The sequence below is a fragment of the Girardinichthys multiradiatus genome, chromosome 6 (assembly GCF_021462225.1).
Source record: "Girardinichthys multiradiatus isolate DD_20200921_A chromosome 6, DD_fGirMul_XY1, whole genome shotgun sequence".
NCBI classification, from domain to species: domain Eukaryota; kingdom Metazoa; phylum Chordata; class Actinopteri; order Cyprinodontiformes; family Goodeidae; genus Girardinichthys; species Girardinichthys multiradiatus.
In genome coordinates this window covers 16,897,201-16,916,531 of record NC_061799.1, presented here as the reverse complement: position 1 = coordinate 16,916,531, position 19,331 = coordinate 16,897,201, and the positions used below count along the sequence as shown (strand labels likewise).

The following is a 19,331-nucleotide window of genomic DNA, read 5'->3' as shown; positions in this document are numbered from 1 at the left end:
ACAACCATTTTGCTTGCATTTAAAGCACTGAATACCTTTGGACAGTATGCATGAGCACTGCAATACAGATGTCAACAAAACTTTGGGGAAATCCTCTATACATATTGTGTTGCTCAGGTAAAAGCTACCAGGTTATAAACCTTGTCATTTTTTTCTGTGATTACAGCTGCATGTTCTGAAAGCGCACACAGCCCTCTGATCTTGCTGGATCATATGGTAGGGTGCAAAAAACTAAGGGATCCTTAAAGGAGGGTTGTTGGTTGGATGTTTACTAAAAAATGATGATGTAAAAGAGGTTTTTATTGGGTCGCAGCATGCATCAATGACTTTCCCAAACTAAAAGAAAATCCCAAATCTTAGGGAAATCCAGCAAAAGTAATGTGTTTCATCAAAGTGAGTTTCCACTGCAGGTAAGATATTTACGGCCCATAAGCTCTCAAGAGAACCTTGATGCAAAAAAGCCTTTAAATGCTGTGTCTACTATATTGCAAAAATAAAACTGATTAGGGAAAAGAATATTATGTTATCTTACAAAGGTAACGCCTGGATGGAAACTGGCCACCTGAGCTTCACTGAGAGCTGGCTGGCAGGCTGCTGCCAGCCAGTTGAAACAAATGTTTAGATACACTGCATAAATAGACACATATCCATTCTCCTTTTTAAATTGCGACAAAAATTTACTTTTTGCCCAGTTAGCATTACTAAAATTATTTCCATCTGCTAAATACCCGAATATTTACAAAGATAAATTTTTATTTTCTTTTTTATTCAAATTTAAAAGTTTACATACATTACATCTTTAGCTTTTGGTTGTGTTTCTTTTAAAACTGTATGTTTCTGGCTTATTATTTAGGTATCCTACCAAAACGTCTCACAATAGTTTGCTGGAAATTTTGCTCATACCTCCTGATAGAGCTTTTCTAGCTCAGTCAGCTTTGTAGGCCACCTTGCTCACAGAAACCTTTCCCACTCTGCCCAACAACGTTCAATGGGACTGAGATCAGAGATTTGTGATGGCTGGCCCAAAACCACTGACTTGGTTGTCCTGACTAATTTGATGGTATGCTTAGAATCTCTGTTGATTTGGAAGATCTGTTTGTGCTCACGCTCTAACTTCCTGGCTGATGTCTTGAGATGTTGCTAGAATATCTTATATATTTCCGATATTTATGATGCTATCAATTTAATGAAAGTATATGATAGCTGGATATTCCCATGATGTTTATACTTGCATTTAAACTATGAGAGGCTTACAAAGCTATAATATCATCATCAAGTTTAACTGTATTTAACACCAGACAAAGATAAATTGCTGTGTCTTTTTATACAGTGCATTCAAATACTGTTTCAACTGTAGACGTAGCACACAATGGGAGAATTCTTTAGTCAAACGTATCTGATTTGCACGGTCGTCGCGTTTAAAGACCGGAAACGGCCTTTTAGTTTAATGTTATGTTTTGTTGTCTTTTTGTGCACAGCTCCATCTGATTCACTGGAACAGCACTCTCTTTAGCTCGTTAGAGGATGCTCTGGGGAAGAAGAATGGAATCCTCATTATAGCACTATTTGTCCAGGTAAATATTAAGCCATGTACCTAAAACTGGCATCTTATCAGAGACTAAGGTTTTTTCTCAGAAGGTTAGAGGTCCTAGTGAGTGTTTTATTCAGGAAACATAGATCAGTACATTCATCTTCCACATTCTAAATATGTGCTTAATTGTTTAATTATTTTACTAGATAAGAAAAACACACATTAGCTACCAACATAGAAAAGCAAGGATAAAGAATTTATGTCGAGTGTTGCTGTGGATTTTGTGTATTTACATATATTTGTATGGAGCCTGAGGCAAACACAGCAACTGACCGATCACCCAGGATATAGATCTCAAAACTTCAAATCTGTGATTAAATTCTGAATAAAAATGTAACAGAATTTAAAATCTTTCACAACATGATTATATCCAGTAATTAAAAGAAATGAAAAATATACTAGATGCAACCATACAGAGGAAACTATGCATAGTTTGATAGTTATATCAATAATAATTTAAGGTTGCTTAATATGTTTGATAATTTCTGCTGGTTGTGTCTGGGTTAGAGCCTTGGCAATGTAACTGAAAATGTTTCACTGGCCCCTCGTTACCCGATAAACTGAGTCAACATGGACAACAAACGAGCAAGTCAGAGACATAACAATTTATGTACTGCAAAGTATTTCACAAATAATGTGAACTTCAAAACAAATTCTGCTTGAGGCCTCAAACAATCTTAGGCCACCACTATGTGTATCTTTCTTGTTTCTCTAATAACATATCTAATAAATTGCAATATCTACATATGTTGTGGGGTGTTCCTGGTCTGCAGTGGTCAGTATCTATCTAAAGTGTTCGAAGGAAGGAACAGAGAAAAATCAGCAACAGGGTCATGTGGACCAATGCTCAATAATGCATGTGGGGAGTGGAGGCAGGACCGTATGACCTAATCCAACAAACAAGCTCTTCAAACTCATTAAGAAGGTAATGCTGGTTCTGATGGGAGGTTGCCAGAACACACAGTGCATTGCAGCTTATTGTGTATGCTGCTGCATCACTGCAGACCAGTTAGGATGTACTATGGGAAATTAAACTAAAGATTAGCCTCAATATGTTCTTCCCTTACTGCCATTGTAAGAGTTTCTTTAGATCAGTTTCAATCAGCCAGCTAAAGTATGAGTCAAACTGGCCAGTCGTGACCTCTACAATTGTGTGGAATCTCCTTTTTTTTTCTTCTTCAAGAAGTTTACAGAGAATAAGCCACAGCATTGTGGCAGATTCATGGTAGATGAATAAAAACTCAGAGAACTAACTTGGCTCTGTGATGACCTGAGTGGTACTACCTGAGGAAAACACCTCATTCTTCTAATGAACCCAAACATTCCTGACCTACTGAGATCTCAGTCTTGCTTTTGACTTCACACATCCTGTTTTCTACAATGTCTGTTCTTTCTGCTTCCGCTTTTCTTCCTGTATGATAACAAAACATAACTTATCTCTGTTGAAAACAAACCTGACAATGTGAAACCAGTCACCAGCAACACTGATAAGTCTGTACTGAAACCCAAAATGCTTGCGTTTTTATCAGATTGGCAAAGAGCACCTGGGTCTAAAGGCCATCACTGAAGTTCTACAAGACCTGCAGTACAAGGTGAAACCAGTTTGATAATGAACAGAAGAGTTTTTTCAGAGTTGTGTTTTGAAGCTTGATATGTTATGAAAGTAACCACTACTTTTTTGCACCCTTAGGGGAAGAACAAGACTATCCCATGTTTTAACCCCAACACACTCTTACCTGGTAAGAAAAAAAATATTTGATTTCAAAGCTGCTTTTTCAGGTTAAAAGCTTAAATACTTTACCAAGCCATATGCAGCCCAATACAATAGCATATGGGGATTAACATTGCTTCTGGATGCCACCTGTTAAAAGTAGAGCCACATAGAATAGAAAAAAATTGGTTATTTTGGGTCAATATAGTAATGTCACTATTGAAATGATGTACGAAACTGGGCTGCTTTGATTTTTGAAACAGCAAAATCTATTAAAATTGTTTTGGAAAAAAATTATTGCTGATTTTCTCTAATCCACACAGGGTCAGAATTATACATACAGGCTCAAAAACATACACAGAAACTCACCAATATTTGTTTAAATCACCCTGAGCAATTTGGAGATTGGAAACCTGCTTTTTATAGGCTTTAAAAGGCTTTTGGCTGACTGGACATTTGACATTTGACCACTCTCCTCATTACATGGTACAGTTCATTTAGAGAGGTTGGTCTCCTGACACAGACAAATTTTTTGGACAAAGTTTCAAATTTTTCAATTGTATTAAAGTTGTAGTAATTTCAAAAGCTTCCCTTTATCCTGCTTTATCCATTCCAAAACCAGTTTTGATGTGTTTTTGGAATCATTGTGTGTTTGGGATCCAGTTATGTCCATGTTTCAACCATCTGACCAAAACTGTAAGTCTTAGGTTAAAGTAATTTGGTTAGATGTCTCAGGGACAACTCGTGAACTGTTTTGTCTCATATGAAGTGGAAGCTGCAGGAACACCAGAGCCACTATCCACTGTGACGTAGATTTAACATTACTATGGAATAAGAGGGTGCAGGGCAAGAAAGAAGGACTACCTCCAAAACTGATACCTTTAAGAAAAACAAAAATGCAAATTTTTAATTTCTGCTTACATGGAAAAATTATTTAGTTACATTTGGCTGTAAGGACAAGAAGAATGTTTGGAGAACTAACCCGGAGCGAGGACAGACATCATTCCAGTTGCATGTTGGAAAAACAGTGAGACTTGCTCTTTGTTGTTGTGCTAACTGCTTATATAAGCAACATTTCTCTCAGTTTTATGAATTCAAAAACAAAATAAAGATTTTAACAAATAGATATTTTGCACCATATGTGTACCAAAGTCTTAATGGGATTCAAACCCCAAGATGTACTAATAAAGGGTCAATACTGGCACCTTTTACTACATTCTACATGCACACAGAGAAATTGGATACTAAAAGCCAGGAGATCTGTGTTTGATTAATCTATGGCTTCAAGAACCCAGATGTGTGACACAATTTTGGAACTGAAATTGAATTTCAGACCTGAAAGTGAAAGTAATCAAACTGAATTTTCAATACAAAGCAAAGCAATTTTCAAAGCAAACAAGATCAGTTTTAAACCATTATATTCAGTTTCAATTCCTTTTTTAAACCACTGCATTTAATTTCAAATTACACAAATACAGAATCAGACTGAGCAATTCAAATTCAGTTTCTGATGGCACAAGTTTCTTCCCATATGCCTCTCTTATAAATACAGAATAATCCTTCCTTCCCCTTTGAATTAAACTATCAGCATTAACAGATCTGTTTGTACATGTTTAGGATATGTAAAATTGGATAAACGATTAGGTTCTATTAGGTGCTCCTTTAAATTTTAATACAGTATAGGAAAGGAATATGTTTTCTCTTTTTTAATCACTAGACCCGCTGCTAAGAGACTACTGGGTGTACGAAGGATCTCTGACCACGCCGCCTTGTAGTGAAAAAGTGACCTGGATACTTTTCCGCTATCCCCTCACCATCTCACAGCTGCAGGTAAGGGTTCAATTTGAAGAAAGTTTGATCCTCCCAGAAGCAAAAATGTGTGGGCAGTCAGTGCTATAACAGAAAAATGCAAGCAGTTATTCAATAGCAACAAACAGAGAACTGTGCAACATAAAAATTATGTTGGACCGAGCTGCAAAGCAGGAAGAGTCATGGGAATTATTAGAAAAATAAGGTTTTATAGAAGGTAATATATATATATATATATATATATATATATATATATATATATACATACAACACAATACGGGCAACTAGTAATGGGGTATTGTGCCGGTCCATTGTGGTGAAGAGAGAGCTGAGCCAAAAAGCGAAGCTCTTGATTTACTGGTCGGTCTACGTTCCTACCCTCACCTATGGCCATGAACTTTGGGTCACGATCGAAAGAACAAGATCCCGGATACAAGCGGCTGAAATGAGCTTCCTCCGTAGGGTGGCCGGGCACTCCCTTAGAGATAGGGTGAGGAGCTCAGCCATCCGGGAGGGGCTCAGAGTATAGCCGCTTCTCCTCCACATCGAGAGGAGCCAGTTGAGGTGGCTCGGGCATCTATACCGGATGCCTCCTGGACGCCTTCCTCGGAAGGTGTTCCAGGCACGTCCCACCGGGAGGAGGCCCAGGGGACGGCCCAGGACACGCTGGAGGGACTATGTCTCTCAGCTGGCCTGGGAAAGCCTTGGGCTCCCCCTGGAGGAGCTGGAGGAGGTGTCTGGGGAGAGGGACGTCTGGGTGTCTCTGCTGAGTCTGCTGCCCTTACAACCCGGTCCCGGATAAAGCGGAAGACGACAATTACGAGTACGAGGGGTAACTAAACTGACAGGCTTAATGCCTTAAAGGAAATCATAAATATCAAACACAACTCCTTAAATACAAAAAGCTACTCTTACTAAAGAAACAGCAAATCCTCCCTCTCTAGTAGGAGCTGCTGGTGCAGTCCAATTATTAGGAGTACTGGCCACCATCTTTTGTCTGGGTGAATTTCCAGAGATCATGGAATATAAGAAACCAGAAAATCCCACAAATTACTAATAATCACAAACCAAAGATGAAAATGAGTTGAATTCATAAGTGAACAAATGTATTTAAACCACTCAAACCTTTATTGCAAACTAAAATGGTCATTGTGTTTGGATTAATGATAAACCATACATGTACAAAACAATAAATGAAGGTGCATGTGAGTTACTGACTTTATAGGAGTGTGGCCATGAGTATAACCATCACATAAGCTAAATCTTACCAATTGTAATTTAAAATCCCCATAAAATCAGGAACAAATATTTTGGCTTGGATGGTGATGGAAGCACCATCTTCTAATTCTTCTAATTAAGCCTGTCGTTATTAAACATCGCAATAGACAATTGGGAGGGGGCTGGTAGACCCTCTTCCCCCAACTGTTTTTCTTTTTAAATGCACTCCGCAAGAACACGCATCAACACTGCATTGCTGAGGTAGGCTTGGGGTTGGAGGGGTGCCAACCCCACACTTCATTGGGGGTCATTGGGGGCTTGGGTCGGAGCGGGGGCTCGGGGTCTTGAACGGTGTCGTTCAGGTTCAGGTGGTGCTGGGTGCTCTGATCTGTGCCGGTCTGTGCCGGCTGCTTACCGGGACCTGGGGCCCCTGGCTCTGTCGGGCCTCTGCTTGGGGAGTGATGTGCCCTAGGGTCTTGGGTCTCTGGGTCCATGGCTGGATCTGCTCCGGTGTAGACGGGTCTGTGGGCTCGCTTCTGCACTGTGCCTGCTGGGTGGTTCCCCTTGGGCTCTCCTCTGCTCGTCTCTGGGGGGGTTGAGGTAGTCCCGGCGGTGGTTCTCCCAGGGTTCCAGTGCTCTGGGGGGCCTTTGGATGTCTGTGGCTCGGATCTAGTCCATGTCTGTCTCGGGTCCGGGGGAAGGTCTGTGGCTCTTCACACTCGCTATTGCATATTTTTATGGAGAATCCCTATATACACAAGCGCACTCACATTTACACCCACTGGTGTTTGGATTCAGATGTTAACAGACCCACAAAGATGTTCTATATTGAGCTGCAGTTACCACTAAATACATCTTGCATTCATTAGTACCCTGCAACATTGCTGTTGTTATATATGTTTCTGCAGGTGTAGAAGCAGTCTTCTAGAGTGAAATTTTGTATTCTCTTCACCCTTCTTTCCCTCTTATCTCCCTTTTGCCTTTCTGCCCGACCTCTCTCTTTCTTGCTTCTTTTTTTCCATTGCAATTAAAATAATCCCAAAGCAGTTACTGATAGTTTTTTCTATATATCTCAAATGGAGCATTATTGTGTTAGCTGTAATGATCCACTTGTGAAAGTAAATCCGCTGGGCTTTTTCCTGGCACTCAACAATTCTGAGTGCTACTCTTAAACATTGCGATAAATATATTGGCAACATGAATTTCTTGAATTCTTTTGTAAGATGAGTCAAAGTTCACAGTCACCTTGCTGAGTTTTTCAGTTAGGTGTCTTTTTCTTCCTCATAATGCTGGCAGTGCACCACAACATGTTCCACTGATTGTTTTTGTCCACATAAGTCACATCCAGGCCTGCAGACAGTGGGGACAAGCGGGTCTGTTGTCCTGGGCCCAGGGGACGGGTACCCAGGATTGGGAGGGGGCCCAGTCTACAGTGTGAAAGCCAGAGTGCAGCAGACGAAAGCAATGCGGGAACGGCTGCCCGCCTTAGAGGGGAGAGAAGGCACAGTCAAGCTCACAGCTTAATTTAACTGCGCTGCCCCCGTCGGACAGTCCATGATTGTGCACCCCCCCAACGTTGCAGAGCGTGACTCTCAGAACCTGTCGGCGGATGTGGTCATATCTACCTGAAATATGTTTTTGAAATGTCTTGATTTTCTTATAAAACTGTCCCAAATAAATGCCTTGTCAACAAGAAATCAACAAACCTCTAAAGCAAGAGCGTCAGACTCCAGTCCTCAAGGAATGGTGTCCTGCAACTTTCAGATGTATCCCTGGTCCAACACACCTGAGTCCAGTGGCCAAATTACCTCCTCAGCATCCAGTCAAGTTCTACAGAGTCCTATAAATGACCCAATAATTTTGTTCAGGTGTGTTGAAGCACAAACACATCTTAAAGTAGCAGGACTATGGCCCGTTTTTTCACCTTCTCAGAAAAAGGATTTAAAATAAAGATGCAAGAGGAAATTAGTGAAAAAGTGAGCGAAGATACTGCATCTTTAGACTCAATTTTCCCTGGGGGGAATTTGTTTTCACAGCACAGTATTTATTTAACAGACACACTATAACTAGAAGACGAAGACAATAACTAACCATGCACATTACATACAACACAAATATTGCATAACACGTCCATAACGCGTTCTGTTCAGCTAGATTAGGAATGGGAAGTCCTACAATTTTGCAGGCTGTGCTAGTGTTTGGACTAGTTTGAAAGTGACATCTGGTAGAAGCAGATAAGAACAAGGAGACAGAGGGGATTTGACAATACTCTGTTACAGATAAAGAAAATGTGGTCTCATATAGTCCTTTGATTTTGTGTATAGCTGAAAATCTGTTTTTCTAGATGTCATTGGTGTTAGTTAAACTTGGGTTTATTAGCCACCGTAGTTTATTGTTCATTGTGAGTCCATGAAATTTAAAGTCTACTATTTCTACAGTCTGGATGCTTGGTGTTATATGCAGGCCTGTCTACATAAAAATGAAGGTTGCAGGAATAATATCTGAAATGTGACTAATTATCTGATGGCTGGTTTGCCTTGAGATATTAGTTCCCTTTATTACCTATATTAATTTATTTTCTACGTCCTTTAACGACTTAACATACTATATAATTGAGACATCAGATCCTTCTTTGACTTATATTATGCTACAGGAGCATGAACTCAGAGTTTTCTGGCATTCTGCATGGCAGACTCCAGGAAGCCTTTCCACCCACGACTAATCAATAAGTCTGTCATGTTGCCTTTGATTGATTTAAACTTTAATCCAACCTTTGCCTGACTCGTGGCTCTCTTCCAAATGGTTGTTGTAATAGATGAAGGTGCTAACCCTCTGACATTTATCTGTCTTTCATCTTGGCTGCACTTCGACTTGCTGACCCTTTGAAATGTAATCACAAAGACTAAATGCTGGCGGTCCTTCCTCAGGCCATGTGGGTGCATAAGGACAGAAGAAAGAGGGTAAACTTTGAAGACAATAAACCACTTTGTTTTAACACAACCGAATACAAATACATAAGACAAACAATTTATTTTGTTTCATTGCATTGAGTTTTAAAATGAGCACCGGGAACGATGTAGTAACAAAAAGTGTATTGAAAATAATAACATAAAATAACATTCTCCAATAGAGAATGGTTTAGAGGGCGTAAACAGATTAGTGTAGATATTGAGTCAGTGTGTTAGCTGGGGCACTTAACTAGAGCCAGTTTTCTTCTGTGGTTCACCGTAATGGAACAATTAGAAGCTAGGCAAATGAGCTATTAGTGGTTCCTGATTGCAGCAACTCCGGACATGGACAGATGAATATGATTGACTTGCTCTGATCAATAGATAACTTCCAAGGCTACTTCCACTGTTATAAAACAGATCTGCATATGTGAATATCAGTAGGTGACACTATAGTAGCCAGTTGTGGTATTGTTGTTGAGTAATTAAATGTGTTCATATCTAATGTCTTTCTTGTGGGCTCATCAGGTTTAAAAAGTATAACATCTAAGCTGTGTATCCTAATTGTGGTTTTTCCCACCACTTATTCAAAAATAGAAAAAAAAAAATCATAAAAAGTTAATACATATGTAAACTTTCCAAGAGCATGGGTAAGGATAAGTATTCTTAAAAGAAATGTATTGACTGCATCGTGAGCGTTCCTCAGCTGGGATGATCATGCAGAAGAGAATGACCGTCTGTTTCATGGTCTTTTTCATAACAAAAGGATGTTAGATTGAACGTGAGCTAGTTGGGTTACAGATTCAAAGAGGTTGCAATAGAGCCAGTCAAAAACAAAAGCACAGCAAGTCCTGCTTTCATAGAAGATGCACTCCAAACATCCGGCTATTATCGCTTCCTGGAAGACATACAGCATGTGTGCAGATTGAGTGTGTACACATAAATATCAGAAAGCAGCTGCCATGCCCACAGCCTTTGCACTTTTAGAGGGTGCTGTAAAAGTGTCCACTGCCAACCAACGGTTCAAGTACTGCTGTTTGTTTTAGCATTGTGGCTAAACCTCTATGGTACATGCGTGTAGAAGTGATACAATCTTTAGCTGCTGCAATTTCACATGAACTGAAGTCACATTTTGAAGCTTTCTGTTTATAACTCAGATTTCTTTACATTTTGGCCAGAGAAAGACAAAACCATAAGCGGTTCCCTCAGAAGATCAGAAATAAAATCATGCTAGGCCTACATATCTGCAATACCTTTTTAACCAAATGTTTTACTTTATAGAGATATGTACTACCGTGACATGATCCTTGAATATTGTAGAGAATTGAAACCTTTTATACAGTAAATGAACCTGAACAATCCAACAACATCAGCATTACCATCAGATTCCCATGCAGGTGCAGTGCATTATGTAAGGAACTAAAAGACGTGAGGCTGCCTTTTTTGGTGCACCACAATTATTTCACTTCTTTCTTTGCAGATCGAGGAGTTTCGGAGGTTACGGTCACATGTCAAGGGGGCGGAGCTACCCGAAGGAAACGATGGGATGCTGGGGGACAACTTCCGACCCACCCAGCCCCTCAGTGACAGGACGGTCCGTGCCGCCTTCCAGTGACTTTCGCCTTTCTGTACCATCTCAGTAAAACTCTGAGACCTACAGATACAAAAACAGAAGGTAAAAGTGTTAACGATGAATTCAGCAGAGTCCTGATTACAGAAGAGTCCGTAACCTAACTGGCTGCAACACACTTCAGTGCTAACATTCATCCTTGAAAAATAGGGATTGAACTGGTGCTGTCTCAAACATTTGACAAAAAATATAAACTCATACAGCATCTTCGTGATGCGAGTGTTGTCATGAAAGGGCGGTATGATGTATCATTTTTGAAGAGTTAAATAAATGAACGTGAAAAAAGGCATACCCAGAATGTGTTCCACTTGTCCCAAAACCCCATTCCCAGAGTTAGTAGTCTGTTCAGCACATTTCCTCTCAAGGGACATTTTTTAATGGAGGAAGGTACACTGTCCCAGAGGCACCAAATCAACCCCTGGAAGAAGTAACCTAGTTCACTTGCTAATCTGGGACTAGCCTATATACATTGCAGTGATAGAAGGGGTTCCAGATTTAGCTCAGCAGCACTGCAGCAGGAAAATGTGGCAAAGCTAGACGCAGAACGGTGACAAAAAGAGAAAACATAAAAAATTGCTTAGTTCCATCAGTCCTAACCTTTAACCAAGAGGGGAAAATAAACCCGTGTGTTTGTGCTAAAAGCTGCACAACAGGGAGCATAAGTGCAGAAAACCACCAAACCAAGAAGTGTTGTGAAAAGGCAGATTACATCTCTCCTTGCTTTTTTGTCAAATTTAAATGTTTCAGATTGTCAAACATTTTTTTGAGAAATAGACAAACATAACCTGAGTAAATAAAAAATGCAGTTTTTTTTTATGATGATGATTTCATTTATTGAGGAACAAAAGCTGTCAAAAGACCAAATTACATGTTGGGAGTAACATTTCTTGCCATTAATGATTTTATTTCAAGATTGTGCTCCTTCCGGATGATGATGTCACACATGAAACTGTTGTTGAATGGATAAAAATGGCTAACATTAAGTTCAGCAGAGGCACCCCCCCACAGGCCCTGATCTCAACCTTATTGAAAATGTCTATATTAAGCCTAAAATCTGTGTCTGACCCATGGAACGAATAAATGAAATTACCTTTTTCAATCCTGTCAAGAGGAGTGGTCAAATTTTGGCATTAGTTCATTGATGGCTACAGAAACAGTGCGGTTGAGGTGTAACTTGCTGTGGAGAATTTAAATGGCAAATGGACTAAATTTGAATAGTGCTTTTCTAGACATACTGACCATTCATAGCGCCTTTAAAGCCACTTTCACAATATGCATACATTTATACACCGATAGGCAGATCTGTCGCCAACGTCTGGCTTAGTGCATTGCCCAAAGGCTCATTGGAGGAAGCTGGAAACAGACCCACAACTTTCTGGCTGCAGAACTAGTCTTCCCACTAAATCACACTTGCAGCAAATCCCAAATATTAATAGGGTTACATGTATATTCTGTATTTTAATCAAAATGTATATATCTAAGCTTGTGCAAATGAAAGAAAATAAAAAATAAATCTAAACATGGTCGCCCAATTCTTTTTTTTAAACAAGAATAAACATATATCAATAAACATTATTGAAGTTGCTTGTTAAGTTCAACTAAATCATTGAGAGCCTGAAATTATTTGCCATTAATGCTGATGACGCAAACTCTTGGCCAGAACTGTAGATGGCTGTCATATTTCTCTCAGATAGAGCATGAAAGTTGAAACAAACGAAATTAGGAGTTAAATCTCTTGTCAGGAAATATCTAAATAGAAAAAACTGTAGAACTAGCTCTTTTATTTTATAACCCTCTTATATTGTATTCTAAAGCTAATTTCAGTGATCTTCCAAACGCAAGAGAGAAAGCTATTGAAACCTATAGTATATGGCTTCTAACCTATTGAGCAAGATTTTTTCCTTATGTTATTTAAAAATGTATCTGCATTCTCCGAAAGACTACACTTAAAACAGTTGTCACCTAGATGTTGTATTTGTTATTTAAAAATCAGATGGTTACACTACAAATTTCTATTCTGTTGTATTTTCTAATAAATCATAAGACATCGTCTTTACCTGTTCTGTTTATGCTATTACTGCACGTCTCCGGTATGCTACTCATGCTTAATTCATTGAATGCTTTACAGTCCAAAAGCATGTGCGTCTTCCTGCTGAGGACAACTGAATGCAGTTTTTACTGTCACATTCGTCCTGTAGGCCCATACTGACAGGTCGGGAAAACCTCGCCCGAGTTTACACAGGAATGTGCTTGTTTTTAAAACTTGAATAAACATTTGAATGTGGAATCAGGAGTTTAAGCCTATAGATTATGGCCACAGACAACCCCAGTGTTGCAGGGAATTCATGTTTTATAGAAGCACTTGGTTTATTGGTTTTATTTGAAACAAACCATCTCCCAGACTACGGCCATTTCTATTTCCAGTCCTACCATCAAACAGTGGATTCCTAAAATACAGTCTCCCAGAGTTCTTATTCGAGCTGTGTAACACCTATTAAATGTTACGTTTCTTTCTTTTAGTAGAGATCTGCATGAGCGTGTGACACAACTTGTTGCAATGAAGGATGCAAGGAAATCTGAATGAACTTGCACTTAGTTTGTGTTCAAGGGGCAGCAAGATGGGAAGTCAGAAGGGCTGGATGTAAATGGAAAAACGGAGAAGTCCGTGGAAAGGGGGAAGGTAGAGGGGCTCTGCGATGAGAAATGCTAGAGGACTGAAAAAGGGGGAAGCAGATGGAGCAGAGTGGGAAAGAACAACAGGGGGCTATTGTTGTAAGGTTGAAAACAGATACTGATACTCCCAGCAGCAGAAGCCCACCTGAGAATTAGAGCTGCCGTTGAGTTAGAGGAGAACCAGTGTGGAACGATCAGCACCAAAACATTCTCATTTTATCATACAAGTAAAGTCTTCGTACTGTTGGCTTGCAAATGCTGAAACTAAGCAGTGCAACAAGCCCGAATGGAACCTAACACGAACACGCCAGTGAAACTGATGAGGATATGTGCTGTGTGAATAAAGATGCTGTCTTTTAACTTTCCCTATCCCTCATGGTCCCTTGCAACATTCAGTCCAGGTATTCTAATATTAACCCATTTACAGCCTCATAACGATGCTTTTAGCATAATAGCAAAAGTTAATTATTTTAAGTTAATTATTTTCTGTCTCATTGACAATAAACTAAATATTTACATTTACTGTTCTTCACAGTCATTAAGCTTGGATCTCAGTCACATTGAAAAGGTGTCTGTGAACACAGCAGCCTTCAGACCTGGCTTTATAGCAGTTCTGTTAGGAGGAATAGGCCAAAGTTCAGCAAACTATTTTTGGAAACATATGGAAGGATACCCAAAATCAATAGCTAAAGTCAAACAGTTTTAAGGCGTTTCTACTTAATATTGAGGAAATGTATGTAAACTTCTGAATTCAAATAAAGTAATTTATTTAAACACAAAAAAGTACATTTTGTCAAATCTAACTGACCTAAAACAGGAACAGTTAAGTTTGGTTTAACTATTTATAGCAGGAGAAACTGAAAATACTTACAATATTATTGCTGAGACCTTTTTAGTTTTTGTACTTTGTTTTTGGATTGGGGTGCAGGCTGTTTGTGAAAATGAAAAAATGACCTTTTTCCCACTTCTACGTGATATTTGTCATGCCACGGAGCTGAGCTCAGGGTTGCGTTGTGTGTGGTCTCTCGCTCATCTCCTCCTGCAGGGTGCGACAGGCAGGTGCAGCCACACAGCTGAAGATCATCAGCGCTAATCAAGCGGAGCCTTCTTAGGCAGCAGAAAGCCTGACGAAGGCGTCAGCTTGTTAACTCTCCTGAGTGAGTGTAAAGGGACTCCAAAGACCCAGACCTGGTTTCTCTCCATCCATGTTCCAAGCATGAGTTCACATTTGGCTGAAGGTGCTTTACTGTGTTTCCCCAATCAAGACTCTCCTTTAGCTTCATGGAACCCAAAGAAGGCACTAACCTTTCCTCTGGATCACCTGCCTGCAAGACCCTTGCCTGTCCACCATCCAACTTCACATACACCACCTGAAAGGAGACAAAGGAACAATCACCACCTCCCCACAACCTCACCTAGCAAACTCTGTCTCCGTGGCGTTACTCACATTCCTCTGGAAACTTCACTTACCTTTCTTCCTCAGTGCATGGACCAGCAGAACCCGGATTCCCTAACGACCCGGTTACATTTTCCTGTTTATCAATAAACCAGTTTACTTTGAACTCTGCGTCCGTAATTGTTGCTTGCACTAGAGTCACCTCGTTTGCCACTATGACAATATTACGTTCAACACACGTAAAATCCCACTAACCATTTACTAGTTTTGCCCCAGTTGATTTTTTTTCTCTCCTGCTTAAGAGAGGAGCAAAACTGCTGCTGAAAAGCTGCAAACATGGGGATCATAAAAAAGCCATAAAGGCTTTCCGTCCTTGTTTTTTGGTCCTAGAAAGGCTCTTTGGCACATCTGGAATTCTTTTAATCAAATCCATGTTTTTCTTTCTTTACAGGAGGAGAGGAAAACAGAGGGGTAAAGAAAGGAGTGGAAACAGGAAGGAAGAGGGGAAATTAGTGTGATAACGGATCCAAGAAAAACTGAACATGGACAAAGAACCTTTTAGCATCACACCTTCACTCCATGCGTTGTGTGTGTCAGTGCATGTGTAGGTGTAGTCTTCTTTTGTTACGTTTCTCTCTCCTGCCCTTATTCTTGTTGTGAGTTTATCATCCTGATCACGTGTGCATTCGTTGTACATTTGGTTTGGGTTTTATTGTGTCTCCATACTAAGTGTGTGCTGTGACTAAATGATAGGAGGCTTCCACAATCCACCCATCTCTGCTGTCACAACAGGAGGAAGCATCACCGCACATGTACCAACAGCCAAAAACACACACAGTGACACAGATTCACACATTCAAACTCCTCACTTACTTCATGTTTTCGTACCTTCATGTTTTCATACACCTGCTTTAACTCAAAATTCCCCTCTAACTCCCCATTTCATCTGCTTAAAACTGGAGTATTATCATTCTAATTAGGCCTTTATTAATAGAGTTAAATCTAAAACAAACAGTTTTAAAGGAAATCCATTTGAGAATAAATGTCTTAAAGAATTCTATGTTCCAGCTCAATTTCAGTCTTTCGGCTCAATGAATGGTTGTGAACATCATTATATATTACTAGGTGGGATATCATCTATTAGCCACTATAGATAGGCGCCATTGCTATGCATTGAGTCAACAAAACCATGCTGTTCTGATGTGGGATGAGCATGCATCTGTCACAAAAACTGTGGAAGCACCCTTATTTCCTATTCTATTTTTATAAAATATGGCTCAAATAAAGCTGAGAAAATGACTGATGTTATGATACCTAGAAATATGTACTCTCCCTGAACATAAATCTCTAAGCAATGTGGGAAACCGGCATTATAGCGTTGAGAGGTATACCTAATGTGCTACAAAGATCTCCATGCTGTAAATTGATTCTTAAGAGCTCAAGCTGTATAGTTGTGATTATTATGTCACATATTTTTTTACTGATATATTAAAAAGAGGGTTGACGTGACTCCTGTCACCTTGGGAGCACTAGGACATTTGCCGGTTCAACCGGTACAAAAGGCTCAGTGTGGGTCATGCTTGATTTTTTGCGTCTCCCTCATGTATCTGACTCACTGAAGTTCCTAGACAGCCCTTCTTTTCTTTTCCTGTGGCTGCCTGTCGCATCACTGCTGAGACACACACAGGTTACGTGTCCACCTCTATAGCTTGTCATAGGGAGGGGGAGAGACATCCGAAGAGGAAAGGAGTAGTTGTGAGGGACAGAAGGAAAAAGAAACAAGCACTGGCCGCCGATGCAGCAAAGTGCTGTAAATTAATATTTATTTGTATGGCGAGCAGGTAACACGTAAACAGAAACAAAATGCTGGCATTGCCTATTTTAGCCTGATGCTAAAAAATCCATGAATTCGGTATACCATTCCCACACTCTCCTAATAAACTACTGTATGAAATCCATGCATTATATTATTTTATTTAATCTTTATTTAACTGGGTAAAATGTTTGTTTTAGTATTTTATACACTCTACTACTTTTCATGGCATACCTGTGTACATTGCTTATTTTTCCAAGAATTTCTTGACCAATTACGTGTCCTGTCCATTATATCTCAATTACCTTCAAGACAAACTGTCAAAGCAATATGAACTTCATAGAACTTCATTGGCCTTTGAAAAGAACCAGTTTTGTGTAATTCTGGCTCTGCTTCTGCTTCTTCAGCTACCCTGCTTCAATGCATAGCAATTGCGCATGTTTCCAATCCAGTAATATTGATGGTTGTGAATATATCTCCACACCCTCAGCAGATTTCACACTAAATTATTCAGTTCAAGACCACTTTCATCTTTTTGCCATTTTTAAAAGACAAGTGAAACAAAAACAACGCTTTTAAATGACTGTGAGGCTACCATATGTATGTAGTTATTTTAAGGCATTGTTCAAATTGAGCTTGTATTATTTATGGGGAGGATGACTATGACTGCAAAGAAACGATAAACTTACTAAAAGTCCGCACATAGCCCTGCCCCGACCCTCAAAAACACATCTTGCTCTCAGCATGCTATTCACAAAGCAAATACATCAAATGACATGCAGGTGAAAATTTGCCAATCAAGTTAAACACGATTGAACAATATGATTCTCTGTCATTAACACAGAAGATAAAGGTGAAGAGATATAGGTAAATATTTCCTCACAGCGAGCTTCAGGTGCTGATATCAAGGCACCCCTCAAAACTGTAGCAACTACGTTTGACTGTTTCAGGAAGGAATCAGATTTTTAATCAGATTTGATATTTCTAAATCAATAACTGGATTAGATGTTCTTAATGCATAACTGCAAATTGTAAAAACAGATGAATACTTTCTTTCACTGATTAACTAAAAGATAGAAAACATGTTAAAATTACATCAGATTGTACAACTATTATTGGAGTTTATATGAATATTTACTGCACTAGTTTGTGATTTATTGTCAGAATAAAAATGGAACCCCTATGCTTTCTTGACTCTGCTCCTCTTTCTTTTTTCTTCTCTTCCTTGTCCTGCTCCTCCTTCCTCATCACTCAATATGAGGCTAGGGTTTCCTTTTACCCGCTTGACATATTTATTTTGTTTTTGAACTGAAGCCTAAATAACTTCCTTTCGTTGCCCACCAACCAGCCTACGCATCTACTCATGGCCTGGTCATGTATTTGTTGGCGTGGAGATCATGGTTTGTATGTTGCAGCTAGTTGGCAAGATCCTTTTGGTCTGCAGCTAAGTACGTGCAAGCGTGAACATTTTATTTTTGTTGACATTTATTGGATTTTTTTTTTTCTGGAACACATAAAATTGATCCTTTTAATCAAATGTACACAAGATTGATCCCCAGTGTTAACTGAGCACATGCAAGCATGTTAATAGAGTGGAAAAGTAAGACTTATAGGCAAAACCTGAAAAGTGCAGTTTTTGCCCTCATTTTCTAAACAGAGTTACTACTTAAGGTTTTTTCTGAATTGTATTTTTCTAAAAGGTATAGAGGCTGCTGTCGCTAGTGAAACATCACGTCAATGAATTGGTTGTGAAACATATGCAGAGAGACCTGCAAAATCCTATAAAGAAATAAAGGGTGAAGAATTTTCATTTTATTAAACAAACACAAATAACTAAAAATGTGAACATGTTTATTTAAAGACCAGACTAATAGCAAATAGAGTTTATAATATAAAATAACTTAAGACTCATTACACATATATTAGTATTCCAATTTCCAGGTGAGATTAGTGGCTCTAAAAATAAATGTTTGGCGAGTTATTGGTCAAAATCAATAGAATAAGTCCAGAGCAGGGAAGTCACAAGTAGCATTAGCGTTATTTTCTCAGTGTAACACAGTGTTATTCTTCTGTTGTATATTTTGCCCAGCCTTTACCTTCACGCAAATCTGTAGAATTATGGGGATACTTTTGTACATATTGTTTTGTGTTCAGTTCAGTGTGCTGTCGCCTCAAGTTGAACATCAGTAGGATTGCTCAAATATTTGAAAGGAATTTTGGTGGACTTATTAAGGTGTAGCAGTTTAATCTGCTTGGAAGCAAACATCAGTTAAAGGCATGAGTCGGTGCCAAGGGTCCTCAGCTGGGGACAGAATTCAACAAGTCAGGCAAAGACAGATGCAGGTGTCAGAGAGTCAGTCTTTTCCCCTGGTTTTAACTCCATCTGTTTTCTCATTAGTCTAAACTAGCTTTGATGCGGCCGCCATGTTTTGATGAAGATGGTGTTTTCGTGATGATCAGCATTACTTTTCTGCCCCAGGTAGCATTTTGTATCTAAGGCAAAATGTTCTGTTTTGATCCCATCTGACCAGAGCACCTTATC

General features: G+C 39.3%; 1 protein-coding gene across 5 annotated transcripts in view; it reads left to right on the top strand.

Annotated features, from left to right (window-relative positions):
• ca8 (carbonic anhydrase VIII) overlaps window positions 1-17,974 on the top strand; it is a 31,532-nt gene extending 13,558 nt beyond the window's left edge. For all 5 annotated transcript variants that reach the window (XM_047368292.1, XM_047368291.1, XM_047368293.1 and 2 more), the window contains 6 exons: window positions 1,479-1,574; window positions 3,121-3,183; window positions 3,282-3,330; window positions 5,020-5,132; window positions 10,758-10,952; window positions 15,428-17,974. In XM_047368292.1, the coding sequence (XP_047224248.1) occupies window positions 1,479-1,574; window positions 3,121-3,183; window positions 3,282-3,330; window positions 5,020-5,132; window positions 10,758-10,892 (456 nt within the window). In that variant the 3' untranslated portion in view covers window positions 10,893-10,952; window positions 15,428-17,974. The remainder of the gene's footprint in view (window positions 1-1,478; window positions 1,575-3,120; window positions 3,184-3,281; window positions 3,331-5,019; window positions 5,133-10,757; window positions 10,953-15,427) is intronic.
• The last annotated feature ends 1,357 nt before the right edge of the window (window positions 17,975-19,331 follow it).